Genomic DNA, 18,782 nt, shown 5'->3' on the forward strand with positions numbered 1-18,782 from the left:
ACCCACTTCTTGAGAACCTGTATCGTCCCTTGTAAAGCCAAGGGGAGAGAAACAGACTGAGTGAGGTGGATTAACCCCACCAAGTCTTAACTCTCACCCTGTAGGATCTACGTGAAGGCCTGGAGAAGGCCAGCGGGAGCTTTGGTACCATTGTTTTCATGTAGGTGCTCAGGCACTCTGGTTACTGAAAGGCCATGCCCCTGGAGAACAAGGTCTGGCAGGCCCTGTCTGCCTGCCAACGACCTCTACACCTTGCTCTGTTATCTGAGTATCAGCTAGGTAAGTTCACCATGTGGCTGATTATCGCGTGAACTTTGAGCCACAGCAGCTGTCAAATACCACTAGGTTGCCAAGGTTTTAATATTAAATCAATCAGCAAATGTTTCTGAATTCTTGATATAGGCAAGACTTTACAGGAAATAGAAGCATATATTCTGCTCTTACTACAATATTTGACTAAACTATTCCCTGCAGTTGTCATCATAACACATCCATGCGGTGTCATCCTGTGTGACAGCCTTTGCAGGGGGTTCACCCAGCATGCCAGTAGCCTTCTTCTAGTAACCTTGACTAGTTATCATAGATACTACTGGAGCATGTGGTTTATCCACTGGTAAACTCCCTTAACAATTATAACTGTCCTTCAACATAAGCTATGTAACCACTTGCTGTACCCATATTATAGATGGAATCCTGCTTTGAGGAGGCACTAGAATAGGGGTCCCATTAAACTCTACAACTCTATCAGCTCTAATATATAGTTTATCATCTCAAGGAGTTCCATCTTTTGGGAAGATAAGGCATGACAAGATAACTAATAATTATTAAAGTACTCCAATGGGTACAAATTCTACCATTAGGAAAAGAAGATTGTGCTGTATGAATCAGAAGACATGAGTTTGAATTCCAGCTTTCCCACAAACTAAGTTGAAGCAGACACAACCTCTTAAGGCCTCAGTTACTTCATCTGTTTTTGGTTTTTCTTTGTATCCCTAGTGTTTAGCACAGTGCTTGGGCACATAGTAACCAGTTACTAAATGCTTGCTGATTGATTGATTGATTGATCTGTAAAATAAAGAACTGGATGAGGTGATCTATAAAGTCCCTTCTAGCCCTACCACTCTGTTGTGCTGTGATTGTGCCAAGTGAAAATAACACTTTTATAAAAACTCAGGGCAGAGAGAGGTTCATTTCCAGCCCAAAGAAGGCCTCATAGAGGAAGTGTGAGTGTGCAGGATTTAGAAAGGAAGGTAAGGACATTGCAGCCTTTGAGCAGGGAGGAAAAGTCATGGACTTTCTTTTTCATGAAGTAATTTTGCACATGCAAAACATGCACAACATAATTTCACATGCTAATATTTACACCACAAAAAGTATTCCTCCCACTAGTACACTAGAACCTTATTGTAATTTAGCATAAGGTGAGTCAATTAATTTAAATGTAAACAGTTAACAGGTAGGTGGCAGAGAGGATAGAGTCATGGGCCTGGAGTCAGCAAGGCCTGAGTTCCAATTTAGCCTCAGACACTTAGCTGTGTGACCCTGGGCAAGTCCCTTAACCCTGTTTGCCTTTGTTTCCTCATCTGTAAAATGAGCTGGAGAAGGAAATGGAAAACCACTCCAGGATCTTTGCCAAGAAAACCTTAAAATGGGGTCACAAAAAGCTGGCCACAACTAAAATAACTGAACAACAACAACAACAACAACGGTTAACAAGTTTGGTTAATTTTCAATATTAAACTTGAACTATATTTACATTTTACAAAATTTAAATCATAAAGTAGCACACATGTGAAGATCAATTTTGTTCAGCCTTTTTTCTATAAATTCTATATTAAGTATCCCCTCCCTTACTTAGTCCCAAATTTCAAGTTTATTTATAAATTTTCCATGCTTAGATGTAGATGTACAAAATGGTTTTGGTTTTGCAACCCACTGTTGTTGTTTTTTAAATAATTTTACTGATAACCTTTGATTTTACACTGCCTAAATTTCTTCCAGTATCTCTCAGCCATCTTCCTCCCAAAGAACTATCCCATAGAAGAACTATGAATATATTGAAAATGTCTGAAAGTATATACATGGTCCCATACAATGTCTCCTATCTCTTCTTTGGAGCTATGTTGGTCTGGGTAACTCTGCCATGTTCAATGTCAGTAGTTTTGTGTTTGTGGTTCTTTCCATTTACATCATTGTAGTTACTATATCTGTTGTTCTCCTGGTTCTGCTCTCTTCACTTTGTATCAGTTCATGGAAGTCTTTCCGTGCCTCTCTCTGTTCTTCCTATTTTGTCATTTCTTACAGCATAGTAATTATTCTATTATATTCATGGACCATCATTTCTTTGGCCTTCCTCAAACAAAAGTCTTTAGCACTGACTTTGTTTCCAGTCTTGTGCTACTCTGAGACTTTTAGGTGAATGTGAGGATTTTATTCTTATCAATGACCTCTTTGGGGCATATGCCTCTTAGTGTGCTCCCTGGGTTAGAAGGCATAGACATTTTAGTTCCTTTATTTGCTTAATTTTAAATTGCTTTCAAAAATGGCTATGTGATTCACAGCTCTACCAACAGTGCACTCCTGTGCCCCACTATTCCCATCTTTGGTCCCCTTTGCCAATTTGCTGGGTGTGAGGCAAAACCTCAAAGTTACTTTAATTTGCATTTCTCTTATTATTTATGATTTGGAACATTCTTTCAGATGGTTGTTAATGGTTTACAATTTTTCTGAGAACTGTTTGCTAATATTCTTTGACACTACCCTACCTTAATCTATTGATGACCACTCATTTCTTTTTTTTTCTTTTTTTTTTTTTTTTAAGAAAAAGATGGTGGTTTATGTAGGGGCAAGGGAAGGGAAGGGGCAGGGAAGGGAAACCATGGAAGAAATCCTTGGACTTCTCATGGGGAGAGAGGTATGGCACAAAGCACGTGGCTCTGAGGTACCAATCTCCAGACCACTCATTTCTTGAGGTGAAGCAGTACATAGAGTTCTGGGCCTGGAATGAAGAAGACCTGAGTTCAAATCCAGCCTGAGCCATTTCCTAGCTGTGTGACCCTGGCCAGGTCACTTAACCCTCTTTGTCTCTCTTTCCTCATCTGTAAAATGAGCTGGAGAAAGAAATGGCAAACCACTCCAGTATCTTTGCCTGGAAGACCCCAAATGGGGTCATAAAGAGTTGGACTCAGCTGAAACAGCTGAACAAAAACATTTCTTGAAATACCACCTAACTAACCAAGCTCTGAGCCCTCCTTTGTAACAAAGAAAAACAGGCAATTCTAGCAGACCCAGTGACCTCATCTGATAGAGTCCTAACCCACACCTTTCTAAAGAAAGCTCAGGGAGGGGAATTTCTTATTCTCTTCTCCAAGACCGAAATGTGTCTACATTCCTTAGCATTCGGCTTTGTTTTACTAACACATTGTGTTTTGAAAAGGAGCCACTATTAAATCTTTCTTGGACACCCCAGAATGGATCTGATGACTTCGTATTCTCTATGGCTGTGCTAGTAGAGTGTGAGCTCTAGCTGGCAGGGCCTAGTGACAGATTTCCTGTGTCTCCTCTGAAGGCCTCACTGGTCTGCAGACAGAAACTCTTGGAAACCATCTCAGTTGTGCAAGGAGGGAAATCTGGTTCGATAAATGCAATCCCTGCGCTAATGAAATTGTAGATCCTTAAAATGCATTTAGGGGAAAACTGGGAATGTGTCATATTTAAAGGTAGTAAACCAACTTTTTAAATACAAGTAAGAGTTCTTAATCCTTTTTTATGTCATAGACCCCTTCTGCAGTCTAATGAAATCTGTGGATTCCTCAGAAAAATGTTTTTAAATGCATAAAATAAAATATACCAGATGATAAAGGAAACCAGTCATATAGTTATAAAAAAAAATATTTTTAAGTTCATGGACCCCGTGGAGACTTTTACCAGTTATTTTTTAAAAATCAGTAAAATGCCATCTGAGCATAAAAGTCAATTATCATTTCATGCTCAGTATTTGTAAATCACTGAAATACACAAAGATAACCTTTCCAATTGATTTGAACCAGTTACTATTTTTAATGGCTAAGTTATATCCTCAAAAGAAATTCCAGAGATATTTCCATTGATAAATAGCTCAATCTGAAAACAACCTATTTTGTATTATTTGTGTCATTTTAGCCATATATTTAAGGATGCAAAATATAAAAATCATCATTGTTGAGAACAAAGAAAAAGAACATGAAAATTGACTCAAGAACTGCAGCCAAAATATTATGATTCCATAAAACATGTTTAATTTGGGGGAATTCATTAAATGTTAATATTCTGAGTCAATTGATGCTAAAATTTCAGTATAAATTTGTTCAAATAGGGTGCTTTTTCCCAATACTTTTTTTTTTCTTTTTGCTACCACATCTTGTCTGATAATGCCATCTGCTGTCTTCAGTAGAGCATTGCTGCCCAATTTCAAACCATTGGCTTATGCATGCTATCTATCCGTAAATAACGTAAAGACTTACACAATAAAGGCTTACATGAGATCCCTGTAGTCTTTGCTAATGATTTCCAAATGTGTTATCATTTGTTAATATTTTTTAAATAAATCTAAGTGTTAATGTTGCATCAGCTGAAATTACTCGTGATTACGGCCCTTAATATCTAGAAGCAGGAAAAGCCTTATTTTTTCATATAAAAGTGCCCTCAACAATAACTGGTGAAATATTTAATTTTGTTTTTTCACTATGAAGAGAGTAAAAGGATTTGCTGTGCAGTGAGTTCATATTGATTTTTTTGCCTGTAGCCTCTTAGCTTTCTGACTCCATTATTTTTGATTTTGCTATGAAATACATATCCCTCCTACTGACATCTGACAAACAACATATGGAAGTCATTTTATCCACCAATAATGTGTTTGTCAAAAAGTATCACGCACTAATGGGTTGTGCTTCCTTCCAGTCCATTTTTACCATGTTAATGTCGTTGATGTCAGTCTCAGAACCTTCTGTGACTTTGATTCTGTCCGTAACTTTGTTACTTGTCTTTACAATCAGTTCATGTCTGATTAATACAATTGTTCAAAAAAAATGCATTATGCATAAGATTTAAATTATGGCCACTTTTTAAAGTTTCCATATTTTTCCATACATTCAGTGCCCCAGACATTTATTAAAGGCCTGGGGATCAGCAAGTGCTGGCAATCTCTATAATGTTGGTGTTTACAGTCTAAAAAAGCAGAATTGCTCCTTGTAAGTTACAATCATGAATGTTTCCTTAAAGTGTAAGCAAAGGATTAAGACAGGAATTTGAGGCAGCCAGTGCTAGGACTGCTAATGCGCATCTGAGGAAATACAGAGCATGTTTTATAAGCCAGTGTTTTCAGAGCACAGACAATGAAGCTCTGATAAATCTGAAAACGTAAATTTCATGCAGAAGATGTCCCTTTTAGTGGGAAATATGTTAGTAAAGCTTTCCTACCATCAGTACCGTTGTTTCCGCACTAAAAGGCTGTAGGCTCTCTTTGGCTTATTTTTCATATCTTAGGGTAGGTGATCTAGCCTTCTCCTATCTGTCCTGTCACTTTGTTATTTTTGAATTGACTTTTCCAGAAGCACAAAGAAGATAATGTTCTGTTGTCTTCTAATCTGTCTGTGCCCCTGTCTTTCTCCTTGCCTCCCTTCTGATGCTCACCCTTGTCATCTCTTTAAGCATTCTGTCCCTTTGGCCAAGTTCTGCAGTGACACTTTTATGAGTGTTCCAAGCTGGGAGTGTGCCCAGGGTTAAAGCCGCAAACACGACAAGCTTTAGCTGTCAGGAGCTGTTTGTGATCTCACCCCTGACATCTAGGGAAGCACGTTGCAAACCCAAATGAGAAAATGTGTCTTATTTTCCCAGCAGAGGAAGAAAAACCAGGAATTCAAATCACTCAGCATTTCCAAGATAGGCCCAAAGTCTGAAGAGAACTCTTATTAATTTTCATCTCCATACTAGTGATTGGGAAATGACCTCAGACAGACTAATTAAGAATCATTCATGATTTTCCCCTAATTAATAAAAATCAAAAGCTGGGTCGTGTAGAACAGCATATATAATGACATTTCTTTATAAATCTACACAGGGTTTTGTCAGGATATGTAAAGTAACTCCAAGTGGATTTGTTGCATTGAACACATCAATAATACAGAGTGAGGATGGTGTCTTCCACTAAGATTCTATGTTGGTGGCTCTATAAGTAACCCTGAGCTCTAGAGCTCCTCCCAGCAGTCTATTAGGTCTGACCTAGCTAGAAAACATTCCAGTGCAGGATCAGTGGTGTTCTGAATACAGAGCTATCACCCAAAGATCAACCGCCAGAGGGTGGATTTGGGAAACATGACTCAAAAAAGGTGGTGTTGGGCGGCTAGGTGGCACAGTGGATAGAGCACCGGCCCTGGATTCAGGAGTACCTGAGTTCAAATCTGGCCTCAGACACTTGACACTTACTAGCTGTGTGACCCTGGGCAAGTCACTTAACCCCAATTGCCTCAAAAAAAAAAAAAAAGAAAGAAAGGTGGGGTTGCCCTTCTTTATCAGTGGAAGGAAAGTCCATGCCAATAAAATCACCCCCTCCTTCCTCCCACACGAACCATGCTTTAGGTTGGTTTGAAAATAGAATTCCTCCTAGTGCATAGAATTGTCTTTGTGAAATTCATTAGTTGTAGATCTGGTAGTCAGAGAAATTTCATACTGGGGGGAAAAAAACTATATTTTTTTGTTTAAGATCATTCCCAGGAAAACAACATGGCTAACCAAGTGATTTATTTTATACATTAGAAATTTGAGAAGCAAAAACTAAAAATGCCTTTTAAAAAATAATGTCTGAAGCTAAGCTTGACTTCAGATCATTTCTTTTCTAAATCTGCCATGGTTGCATATAGCTTGTTCTTAATAAATATCTTGCGGGGCAGCTAGATGACACAGTGGATAAAGCACCAGCCCTGGATTCAGGAGGACCTGAGTTCAAATTCAGCCTCAGACACTTGACACTTACTAGCTGTGTGACCCTGGGCAAGTCACTTAATCCTCATTGCCCTGCCCCCTCAAAAAAAATCTTGATTTGTTAGATGGAAATATCTTTATTTCCTCTTGTTAAGGGCTAAAATTCTAGCTAGTCTGTCTAAAATATCTAATGAGTGGTCGCCAATAAATTATAAGCTTTAGCAAGAGTTAGACTTTTAAGCATTTATTAAGGAGAATAAGAATTTGGTAAAGAGAGAAGAAAGGCCTATATTCCTATATCTATTAAAGGGAGAGCACATTTCTAGCTCCGCTCTCCACCAGCATCCTCAGGAAAGAGCGTGAGACCGAGCGCCAGTCTCTTCCTTCCTCCTCCCACTAGCCCGCGTCACTTCCTGACGCCAAAGAAAAGACTCCTGGTCTTGCCCTCAAAGACCTTCGCTTCATGGGAGGAACTCTTCTACAGTAAGTCTCCAGCAGGTGGCGTCATTCCAATCGTTACACTCTTCAAAGCTAAAACTATTTCCATGGGTCATCTGACAATAACTGCTATCTCCCACCCGAATTTGTTAAGTGCTATCACCAAGAAAATGGTAGCTGCTAATTAACCATCTTATTTATTGCACAAGCTAGAAGACAGAATCCATATGAACCATAAAGAGAGAATTTTTCCCATTGGCTTAGCTTGGGAAAGAATTAAGTATCCTCCCACAAGAGTAGCTGAGACCCACCAGGATCATTGTCAACGGTGACGCTTTTTCAGCAAAATCTCCCATTTCCAATGTAGCACTTCCTTCGCTCTTTGGGAATGTCATTCATCAGTCTTCAGCCCCTCAGTGCTTGTGCACTACAATTTAGCTTAGCTGTCCTGACCTCACCCCAGTTCATATTCATAAGAGACACAGCAAAGATCACAAGCCTCTCCTAAAATATGCTGACGCTGTGTACCCTCTTTTTGTAGACCAAGCCACCCTGGGAGAACAAGTGAAACGAGTCAAAGAAATTGAAGCAATTGAAAGTGACTGTTTCGTTCAACAGACATTCAGATCAAGTAAAGAAGTCAAGAAGGTAAGTTCCCCTTCTCCCTGCCCCCTGCTGTTGAGAAGAGAGTCCTTAGGGCTCCAGCGGAGAAGGCACCGTGGGAATGCGTGCAACCTGGAGTGCAAACACCAGCCTTGGCCTTCAAGTGTCTATTCTGAAGAAGAAGGAGATGTCCAGGCACAAGCTGAACAGAAGTGCTGGGAACCCCAGCTTTATCCCATTATTAGTTTTAGTTTTAAATTGGCATGGGAGGCAAAGGGCAGCATCTAAGTGAGGCTCTGTCTTTTCAGAACTTTCCCAACAAACATGTTAGAAGGGCATTCCTTTGGTGTTGACTGTGCTCTCCCATTTCTTAAAGCATTACTGCCTTTGGGAGCTCAGAGAAATGAGGCTTATCCTCTCAGCACAGGTGGTTTATAATTGGTTGCATTCCTGTAAAAGAAGCTGTTGATAAATAGACATTTCTGTTGAATATTTTGTCATCATATTCATTAGAACAGCTCAAAAGGGGCAGCAAGGTGGTGCAGTGGATAGAACACTGGCCCTGCAGTCAGGAGTACCTGAGTTCAAATCTGGCCTCAGACACTTAACACTTACTTACTAGCTGTGTGACCCTGGGCAAGTCACTTAACCCCAATTGCCTCACTTTTTTCAGAAAAGGTTATCTTCTAAAATAAGTAACTATCTGGAAAAAAATCTTTTCTAACATACATAGATCATGAAGACGTGTTTTACGATTACTGTTTATCAGAAATATCCTATTTCTTTGAACATTTTATAATTTCTAGCTGTCAAAATTGTGTATGCACTGGGAGCCAGTTGTAGCTTTGGAATCCTTAAAGCTGATTGGTTAGTGATGAAATAAGATCTTTCCGCTAAACCCCCCCAGACTGGTGGGCATGAAACTATTGCATAATTTGAAAGATTGCTTTTCTGCATCTGTGGAAGCCTTCCAGTCAGTCAGTCAGTCAGTGGGAATTTATGAAGTGCCTCTTATGCTCCAGGCACTGTGCTAAGCACCAAGACAGAAGACAGTCATTCCTCTTCCTTCATCTCTTCTCCTAATTCACCTCCCCTGCTTTTCATCACTTTCCTCCCTTACTGGTCTTCACAGTCTAGGTAATCAGTTCAGCTGAGCCCTGGCCTTCCTCAGCGTTTATTCCTGAGCCCCTCAGTGCTGCTGGAGGAGGTGAAACGACTGTGCAAACCCTCACTACTGCCGGGCAATCCCTTTGTTCTGCCCCCATCGACTCCGCTGTGCCTCCTGGCATTGCTATGTCAGATCATCCCTTTCTTCAGCCTTCCTGGTCTCAGTAGATGAAGCCCCTGCCTTGTTTATGAAGAAAACAGAACCCATCTCTCACAGGCTTCCTCGTGTCCTTATTTCACATCTCAAACCTCCTCAACGTCTTCATCTTTCCTCTCCTCCCTCAGTTCTCATCTCTTTGGAAGAAGTCACTCTCCTTGTTCCCTGTCTCCCTCCCCAAAGTTTCCAGCTTTTCCTCATTAGTATGTAAGGGCTGTGTGGGCAGGAACTGTCCCATTTGCTTGTATTTCTATCCCTCTCACTTAGCAAAGCATCTGGTGTATGTAGTCAGTGCTTTAGAAATACTTTATGTATCCCCATCCACCATTGTGCCTTCTTAATTTGACCCGGGAGTCCCTTAGGCTATCATCCTATCTCTCTGCTCCTAGAAGCAGAAGCTATGGGGCAGCTGGGTGGTGGAATGGATAGAGCACCAACCCTGGAGTCACGAAGACCTGTGTTCAAATCCGGCTTCAGACACTTACTAGCTGTGTGACCCTGGCCAAGTCACTTCACCGTGTCTGCCACTTAAAAAACTCAGTTGTTTGTTTAAAAGAAGCAGTAGGTAACCTCAGGGTTTGCTTCCTTATTGCCTGTTGTTCACTTCTTGACCCAACACTCTCCTAAAACTGCTCTCTCAAGGTTTGCCATCAGCGTGTTAGCTGCCGAGTCCAAAGATAGTTTTTCAGATTTTGTTTATCTTTCTTTGATGCCTCGTCTGCTTTTAAGTGTTGACCACCCGCTCAGCAAGGAGGCGTCCTTTACTCTGATGCTGCTTCCTACTGACCCTCTCTATAGAACTGCCCTTTGTCAGTTTCCTTTGCTGGTTCTGTTTCCGTGTCCACACCCACGTCCCCCAAATCTGCCCTTGGCCCTCCTCTGTCCCTGCTCTTCCTCCCTCAGTACTCTTGTGGGCCTGTGGTATTTCTGTGGGTTCAGTTATCTCTAGGAAGGGGACTCCCCAAGTGCACATGCACATATAATAATCTCTCTCGAACGCCAGCCCTACATCATGGGAGGAAGCATCTCAAGCCTAACTTGATTTAAACATTCTGGAAGTCTTAGCCTTAAGTCTTAGCAAAAAGCTGAAGCCTTCACAGGCTCAGGTTGTGGTTTTGTCCCTCCTGCCAATGTAAGGCAACAAAAAGAGGTCTTCATTGGGGAAGCATTAGGGCAGTGAACATGTGATTGAGAAGACTGGTGTCGGAGAATGGATTTTTAATTTCTGGAACAGATTAAAATATAGGAATGATGGGCTCCTGGTCAGAGATGAATCAAGATGTAGCAAAAATACATTTAAGGGGCAGCTAGGTGGCGCAGTGGATAAAGCACCGGCCCTGGATTCAGGAGTACCTCAGTTCAAATCCGACCTCAGACACTTGACACTTACTAGCTGTGTGACCCTGGCCAAGTCACTTAACCCTCATTGCCCCACCAAAAAAAGAAAAAAAAGCCACAGGGGACTTTGATAGGGAAGGGTCATTGACCTCCTATAGGGTCGCAACGGAATTCAAAGGAAGACATTTAATTCCCCAAAGGCAAATGTGGAATAAGGGAAGATCCAAGGGCAGTACTCAGAGGGGAAAATAAATTTCTAAAGAAAAGGGATACATAGTTGTTGTACAGATTTGAAAAGATAAGGTGTGTGAAGTTTTTGTATAAATCAAAATGATTATTAATTGATTCTTCTGTTTCTAGCACATTATTTCATCCCTAAACCTGTTTGCTGCATGTTTGAATGGTTTATATCCATTCAGAAATTAGAATGTAACTTCACCAAAACAGCAATAAAAATAAACCAGTGGACAAAAAAAAAGAAAGAAAGAAGAAAACCCTCAGGCAGGTGAGTCTGGTGATCCAAGCCAGGCTGAGGATCGAGAAGACACAGGGCTGGGTCCGTATATCCACCCATCCATATGTGTGCGCCTGTAGGTGTAGACAGAGGCGTCCGAGAGTGAGGGATGTTCTAAGCCATGAAATCTGCAAGTTCCACAGAGACTTGGAAGATGGCTCCCTACAGATACTTGTGTACCCCTAAACACACTCCTTTGTACCTATATATCATACCTGATACCAAAGAAGGGAGGTGCAGCGTGGAGAAGGTGTGAGCTACATTGATGAAGGGGATTTACTTATTTGGGAGCCTCCTCTGACAATGATACCACTGCACGCACACGCACACGCACGCACACACACTTTGTTCTGAGACCAGGCTTGTCATTTCTTCAATATGGGAAGTTCACAGTGAAGAATTCCCTCCTCTTGGGGAAGACGTCCTCTACCAGCTCAGGTCAGCACCTTCTCTACAACTTCTAGTCTCGAAGAATAGCTTGGGTTGAGTGACATGTCCAGCAGCCAGTATGCGGCAAAGGCAGAATTTGGGTCTAGAGTCTTTGGACTGAGTCTCGCTGTCGCTGTCCAGACAGGCAGGTAGATGATAGATGAATGGATGGAGAGGCAGAGATTGATGAGAGATAGATGTCCGTATAGGCATCTATGTACTCATATCTTCCAGATTTCAAGGCCAGCTTTCTAACCACTACACCACACTACCTCAGAGTCTTCTACCTACCTAGTTTTTCCCCTTCTTTGGAAGTTTTTCCTTCCTGAATGTTGCCTTTGGGTTTTTTCCTTATTCATCATTTTTCCTAAATGTTTCTCTTTAAATTCACTTTGCATTTTGTTCTTATCCTACAACTCTTCCCAGTCAGTTTCCTCTGTGAATTTAGTGAACACACTCTGCTCCATCATCTGAGCTATTGGAAACCATTGAGAATCATAGACGTCATGTGCAAACCAAGCGGAATGTCTGCCCGGGGCCGCCAATGGCTCCCTGCAGTATGTTTAAAATATCTTCCTTCAGACGGGCCCCATTTCTCCCTGTCTCCTTGTTCCTCTTTTCTTCCCCCAGCTTTCTATGGTGCTGAACACGTCCGGGCGGCTCTGGCCCATGACAGCGTGTTCATCCCTCTCATTGTCACATCTGTCTTCTCTCTCGTGCTCTGGGCCTTCCCACACGGATTCCTCTCCCTCTCCCGTTTCTCCATTTCTGGGTCTTTACCGCGTGTGATGAGTTTTCTCTGAGTTCCTGAAAGGAGGCTGGGTAAATATGGCTCTCCAATGGCTACTTCAAGACCCATGAGGTCTTCCTGACACCTCCCTGAGTTGCTGCTGCTGCCGCTCCTGCAGAATAAAAAACCACCCAGCCCCCAGAGGATCTCCCCACACGTCTCCTCTGGGAGTAGAAACACACCAGGGACCGTCTGGGAACCATTGCATTTACTTGTTTTATTGATGCCCGGTTTTTATACCATCGTCATTTCACAGTCTGGGATACCCCCCCCCCCTGACATCCTGGCTGTGTATGAAAATATGTGTGACACAGTGCACCCCATAGCCCCCACCCCCGCCGAGAAGAGAGCCACCTCCCTGAGACGAGATGAAAGAATGGAAAAGGTTAAAACCTAGTCCTGAAATGCTGATGACTCATCTCCAAGGAAACCAAGCCACTGCTGTAACAGCAGCCACGCTGTGCAAAGTCATGAGAGGGGAGAGTGAGCTCCACACCTTTCGCCTAGTGAGCAGCCCACTTCTCACCCTGACCTGATCCGGAATTGGATTGAAAACACTGGGATTAGGTAATTCATGCAGGAGGCATCCCTGGAGGAAAGGGGGGCCAGACCACCCCCATGAGTGCACAGAAGCAGGAGAGGGCAGGAGGAGGCCGAGGGGCTGGAACATGGAGGACGTGAAGCTCGGCAAGAAATCGGAGCAAAGATGGGGCCGGGCTGTGAAAGCTCTTCAGTGCTGAGGTCAGGTTTGTATTTGATCCTGGAGGCAAATTGGCGAGCAGTAGAAGGGACTGTGACAGCAGTGCGAAGGATGGCAAACACACACAGAACATATGTGCCCAGACACGGAGACACACCCGATGGAGAGGCCGGTTCAGTCGTCCCGGTGAGCCAGAGGAAGGGCAGGAGATGGACGAGACGTTGTGAAGACACAAGAAACAACCAAGCCGCTGGTTAAATACGGGACACAAGGCTGAAATGACACCCAGCTCCTGATCCTGAGTGAGGGGAGGGCGACAGGACAGGAGTGGGGGCTTTGGGCAAAGGGGGGTGGCAAGTGTGGGCTCAGACATGCTCGGGGTGCCAGGTTCAGAGCCTATAAGAGAGTTGGGAGCCAGAGAGACTTCAGTGTTGACATGCTTTTTAAAAAACAAGCTATTTAATTCATGGCTACAAGTTTGGCAAAACCCTCTTCTGAGTGTTAGAACTTGGTTGAACATGTGAAATATTGAGATGTTTCATCAGTATAGAATTTCCACACATTTTTCAGTCATTTTAGCTGTGTGACCCTGGACAAGTCACTTAATCCCCACTGCTCTGCAAAAACAAAGAAAGCATTGTCAATAGCTCAGATTTTTATAGCACTTTAAGGTTTACAACAACCACCTTGTAAAGTCAGATAACTTTAAGTATTATCAAGTTGTACAGAAATATACTAGACCAGAGATTCACAGCAAAAAGGGACTTGAGGGACCTTCTAGTCCAGCCCCCTTGTTTTACAAATAAGGAAACTGAGGTCCATGGAGGCTAAATGACTTAGTGAAGGTGTCACAGGGAAGTGGAAGAACCAGGACTGAGCCCTAGTCCTCCCTCTCCAAATCTAGCCCTCAGCCCACCCACCCGCGGCCTCCTGGCATGTACTCAGGGGCACTGCTGGTGTCTGGTCCAGGATTCACACTCAAATCTCCGGATGCCCGGTCTGTTGCTCCTTCCACTCCACCATGCCACCCTTCAAAGGAAGTTGCTACAGAATGGGATTTGGACTGATAATATGAAATGGAGAATAGTTCCCTAATTGTTTGCTGTGTAATAAGCTTCCTCCCCCTCCCCCCCCAATTGTCCTTCCTCATCCAGAAATCCAGGTACTGTTTGAGACTGAAAAGAGAATCACAGCAATGTCTCAAAAGCAGCAGAGGTTTCTTGTGTGGCGTCAGGACTGGGCCCGGAGCAGCACTTGTCTCAGGTGGCCCAGGTTGTGATGATATGTGTGTATTTTGGGTTTTTCCAGCCCACCGATCCTGGAGAAGGAAAGCAAGAGGCCGCAACATCGGCAACAGTGGCTGCGGAGCCACCACACACTGAAAAAGAGATAGACCCTGCCAGCATCCCCACCACCATCAAATACCAAGACGATAATTCTCTAGCACATCCCAATGTAAGAACATTTAACCTTTAACTATCAATCAAGGCACATGCAGCTGCTGGAGATGGGAGCGGGGAAAGGAGGGGTATCCAAAGAGGCCTGAGCTGCTGCCCTCTGAGCTGGCAGCCAAAATGGACCCTCCCTCTGAGAACCGTCACCGGTGTTTGAATCTGGCTCATGATCACATCTACTGCTCCATTGCTATGATTAAGAGACAGGCAAAAGACGCAGGTCCTGGGAGGCTGGGTCTGGGCACGGCCAGACAGGGCAGAGTAGAAGGGACCAAGGAGCAGTGCAGTGACTGCCCCCTCGGGGCACTGTTGCCTTCGAGCATGAGGCCTCATGGGGAGGAAGGGGGCCAAAGGCCAAAAGTGCCTGGGCCTCTCGTCCTTCACAGGCACCCATCTATGGGCTCAGATCAGAGGCAGCAGCAAACAAATCAAGTAATGCATTCCTTTATTATTTTTTTATCACAGCTGTTTATTGAGAAGGCTGAAGCCGAGGAAAAATGGTTCAAGAGATTAATTGCTCTCCGTCAAGAACGGCTGATGGGTAGTCCTGTTGCTTGACTAAGGTGGGGCTGAAACGACAATAAAATTGAAATTTGCTTCTTAAAATGTAAAGTTGGAAAGGTGACAACTGGGGGTGGGGCGTGTGTATGTTTATGTTCTCTGGAGAGCTCAATAAAGTGGTCTTTTTAGCCCATTTTCTTTTCCTCACTTTTTCCTACTCAATTAGACAGTAGTGTTATGGATGGTTTCTGTAGTGGAACAACGTCTAAAAATACTGAGGCAGCCACTGTAGTGGCTAGAGAGTGGAGAAGAGCTGGGTTCAAATAAGGCCTCCTGACTATGACTGTGAGTACGTCACTTGGCTTTCATACCCTTGGCCACTTCTCTAAGAAAGACTTGGTGAGGTACAGAGCACTTGTCGACCCACATCAGTAAGGAAACTTTCTGTGTAATCAGACGGCTGGGCCAAAAACAAAAACATGCCACTGCCCTAAAAATAGCTGTGTGTCTGGCTAGAAAGTCCAACACCAAAGTAGTCAGCAAGTATAAGACCTTTGGAGGGTTGGTTTTTTTTAAATTTGATGCAAGTCACCTCCCAAAAAATGACACACACACACCCCAGCCCCATTCCACCTTCTCCTGAAAAATTAAGTAAAACTGCCTGTTAGAGTGATTGTGTTTGACAGTTCATCCAGTTGAGGGCTTTTAAATCTTAGTTGGGTATGAAGATGAGCCTTCTACAAAATCATGTTTCCATTTACCTCTTCTCATTTTATGAGACAGTGCCGCTCAAAGAGTATATAATGCAAATTCATGTTATCTGTCACCACTGTGTCTTGGTTGATTCCTAGACTCATTTGTCCTCTTCAAGGTGACCACTGCCTATATCCTCTAAAATCCCATAATAAATGCTCTAAGCCTCAATTTCAACGTTGGCCTAAGAAGATGAGACTGGACTATCTCCTCTCCAAGGTCCATGATGGCTATAATTTCAGTGATTCTGTGATCCTTGTGAACCATGATTCCCAGCAGAATGCCTTTGCATCCAGAGCCTGAAACCCTGAAGAGCTTTGCCTTAGTATAAGAAAAGATCATCGGAATGGTGCGGAATCAAGCTCCCTCATTTCCTCTTCCCAACATGATTCATTTCTATGTATCATTAACTTTGCAGACCTTTGTTCCTATCTGAGACCATAATGGTGTTGCCCTACTAGCCAATTTAAATTAATTGTATGAGCGTGGCTTCATCCTGTGCTATCAGGCGCATCGCTAAAACCAGACTGTCTGCCGCATACCAAACTTCTTTAATATCCGACTGAGATGTTTCTATAAACACAGGGCAATCAATTTCTTATGACTTGATTAATGATAATGCTATAAACCATTGTCTGCCATGCTTTGCAATTCCAGATCTCAAAGTACTTAATAAACAGCGTTGTTCTCTTATGAAATGCCAGGTATCATCGCATAAGTTAAAGAGACAAATCTGATGGTTCCGTTATTGTCAGGAAAAACGGGAAGATTTTTTCTAGAGTTGAGGTACGAGGAAGAGACTGGTACCTAGCGGAAGAGCCACACCTCTGAATGTGAGAAGCCTTTGCCTGCCAAAACAGTCCTTTCTCTTCTTTTTTCTCCAGGGCAAAATATAAACTCCCTGTAATGACAGTGAAGGCCCTTCATAGTTTGGTTCCAACATACACTTACAACTTTATTTCACCCTAGTCCCCTTTGTATAATCTTCATCCCAGGCAAACTGCACTGTGGGTCAGTCCCTGATGAGCCACATTCTATCTTACTTCTGAGCATTCATGCCAAGCATTTTCCTGTTTTCTAAATCTTTAAATCTTGTCCTTTAGAAGTCCTGCTCTTCCTCCAAGAAGTTTAAGTATCACCTGCAGGAAACCTTCTATGATTTCTCCTACTCCCCATAGAAATAGGAGTGAAATCCTCAAATCATCTTAGAGAACTTTGTCTCTCACATTTTACCTTGTATCATGCTTACTTTGTGTCCTTGTTATATTACCCTGTTAAACTATAGACTCCCAGAGGTAACTGGATGGCACAATGGATAGAGCACTGAGTTCAAATCCAGCCCACACTTACTAGCTCTGTGATCATGAAAAGTCTGCCTCAGTTTCCTCATGTGTAAAGTGAGAATAATAATAGCACCCACCTACCAGGACAATTGAGGATCCAATTAGATAATATTTATAAACCACCTTACAAACCTGAAAGTGTTATATAAATGCTAACTTCTTAGTGTTGAAAGCAGGGAGTTTGTTTCCAGTCTTTGTGCTCTGACCCATCCCCCCAACCAGTGTTTTGCACATTTTGAGTAAAATAATATTCCATTGAATTAAACCAGTTTGGGGGCAGCTAGGTTGTGCAGTGGATAAAGCACCAGCCCTGGATTCAGGAGAACCTGAGTTCAAATCCACCTCAGACACTTGACACTTACTAGCTGCGTGACCCTGGGCAAGTCACTTAACCTTCATTGCCCTGAAGGGGAAAAAAAAAAAGTGAAACCAGTTTTTCTTTAGCTCCAAGTAGCACAGTGGATAGTGCTGGGTCTGGAGTCAGGAAGACCTTAGTTCAAATATGACCCCAGAGTGACTGTGTGACCCTGGGTAAGTCACTTAACCCCAATTGCCTCAAAAAAAAAAAAAGATTTTGAAGAGACATAGGTCTCAGTGACTAATTGGGTAAAAAAAGAGAAAATCAAAGATGGCCCCATGGTTCCTCATTTGGAAACCTGAAAGGAAGATGACACTCCTGCAGGGAAAGCTAAAATGGATGTTAGGTGCAGGGTAGAACATCTTGCTTTAAAGTGATGGAGGGCAGTGAGACAGATGCTTTTTAGACATCTGGAAATGAGGCATTACAGCAAAAACAAGAGGTTAGGGTTCAGACATGGGCTTGGAGATGATGAGTACAGAGGCAATAAGGAAACCAAGAAAGCCATTGCCCTCACTTAGCATCTAAGTAGTGAAAGAGGAGCACAAAGAATGACAGACAGAGCTTTGGAGGAGATACATTGTTGGGGTTGGGCTGGAAAAGAGAGAGACTCCATCAAAGGAGGCAGTCAGAGAGGTAGGAGGAAACCAGGTAAACTAAGGGAAGTAAGAGCTTCCTTTGCCACGGTGGAGTTCCATTTTTATTAAAGTTCCCGGTACCCTCGTTTATTTATTTGTTTGTTTGTTTGTTTGCCAATTTCACAGGAATTTTGAAAGGACGACTGCTCATTTGTCACATAGATATCATCCAATGGCTTAAGAACCTTGGAAGAAAGACAGAAATAAGGAAATGGTGTTGCCAGATTATCCAAACAGTGAGAGCCCCCAAACCTTTGTTAAACTGCCAGACGTTCCTCTGATTTCCTTCTCCAGAAGCCTCAGAGCTGACCGTGCTTTTGGATCCCTCTGGGAAATGTGCAGTCTTTCCACTGCATTAGTTAGTAGGGATCATCTCCAAGTGATCCAACAGCTCTGGCCATTCAATCCCTATTCTCGTGGTCTCCTGTTATTACTGATCATCTCAGTTTCCAGTGCTGTAGGTCAGTGTTCATAAAGTAAAGAGAAGCAGCGTACCTAGAAGACTCGCAGAACTCAGCAATGTACAAATGTATTTTTAGATCTCGAGAAGGAATGGCAAAGCGATCCCATTGCCATTTTCAAATGGAGGAGTGACCCGGATTGACCCCTCTTCCCAGCATCTTGTCATATAATACTAAAGTT

The 18,782-nt window shown here is 42.8% G+C and overlaps 1 protein-coding gene across 3 annotated transcripts in view; it reads left to right on the forward strand.

Moving 5' to 3' along the window:
- The window catches only part of RSRC1 (arginine and serine rich coiled-coil 1), a 409,907-nt gene extending 394,666 nt beyond the window's left edge, over window positions 1-15,241 (forward strand). For all 3 annotated transcript variants that reach the window (XM_043991317.1, XM_043991318.1, XM_043991315.1), the window contains 3 exons: window positions 7,937-8,043; window positions 14,402-14,548; window positions 15,013-15,241. In XM_043991317.1, coding sequence (XP_043847252.1) covers window positions 7,937-8,043; window positions 14,402-14,548; window positions 15,013-15,105 — 347 coding nt within the window. In that variant the 3' untranslated portion in view covers window positions 15,106-15,241. The remainder of the gene's footprint in view (window positions 1-7,936; window positions 8,044-14,401; window positions 14,549-15,012) is intronic.
- The last annotated feature ends 3,541 nt before the right edge of the window (window positions 15,242-18,782 follow it).

Source organism: Dromiciops gliroides, chromosome 3, assembly GCF_019393635.1.
Source record: "Dromiciops gliroides isolate mDroGli1 chromosome 3, mDroGli1.pri, whole genome shotgun sequence".
Lineage (NCBI taxonomy): Eukaryota > Metazoa > Chordata > Mammalia > Microbiotheria > Microbiotheriidae > Dromiciops > Dromiciops gliroides.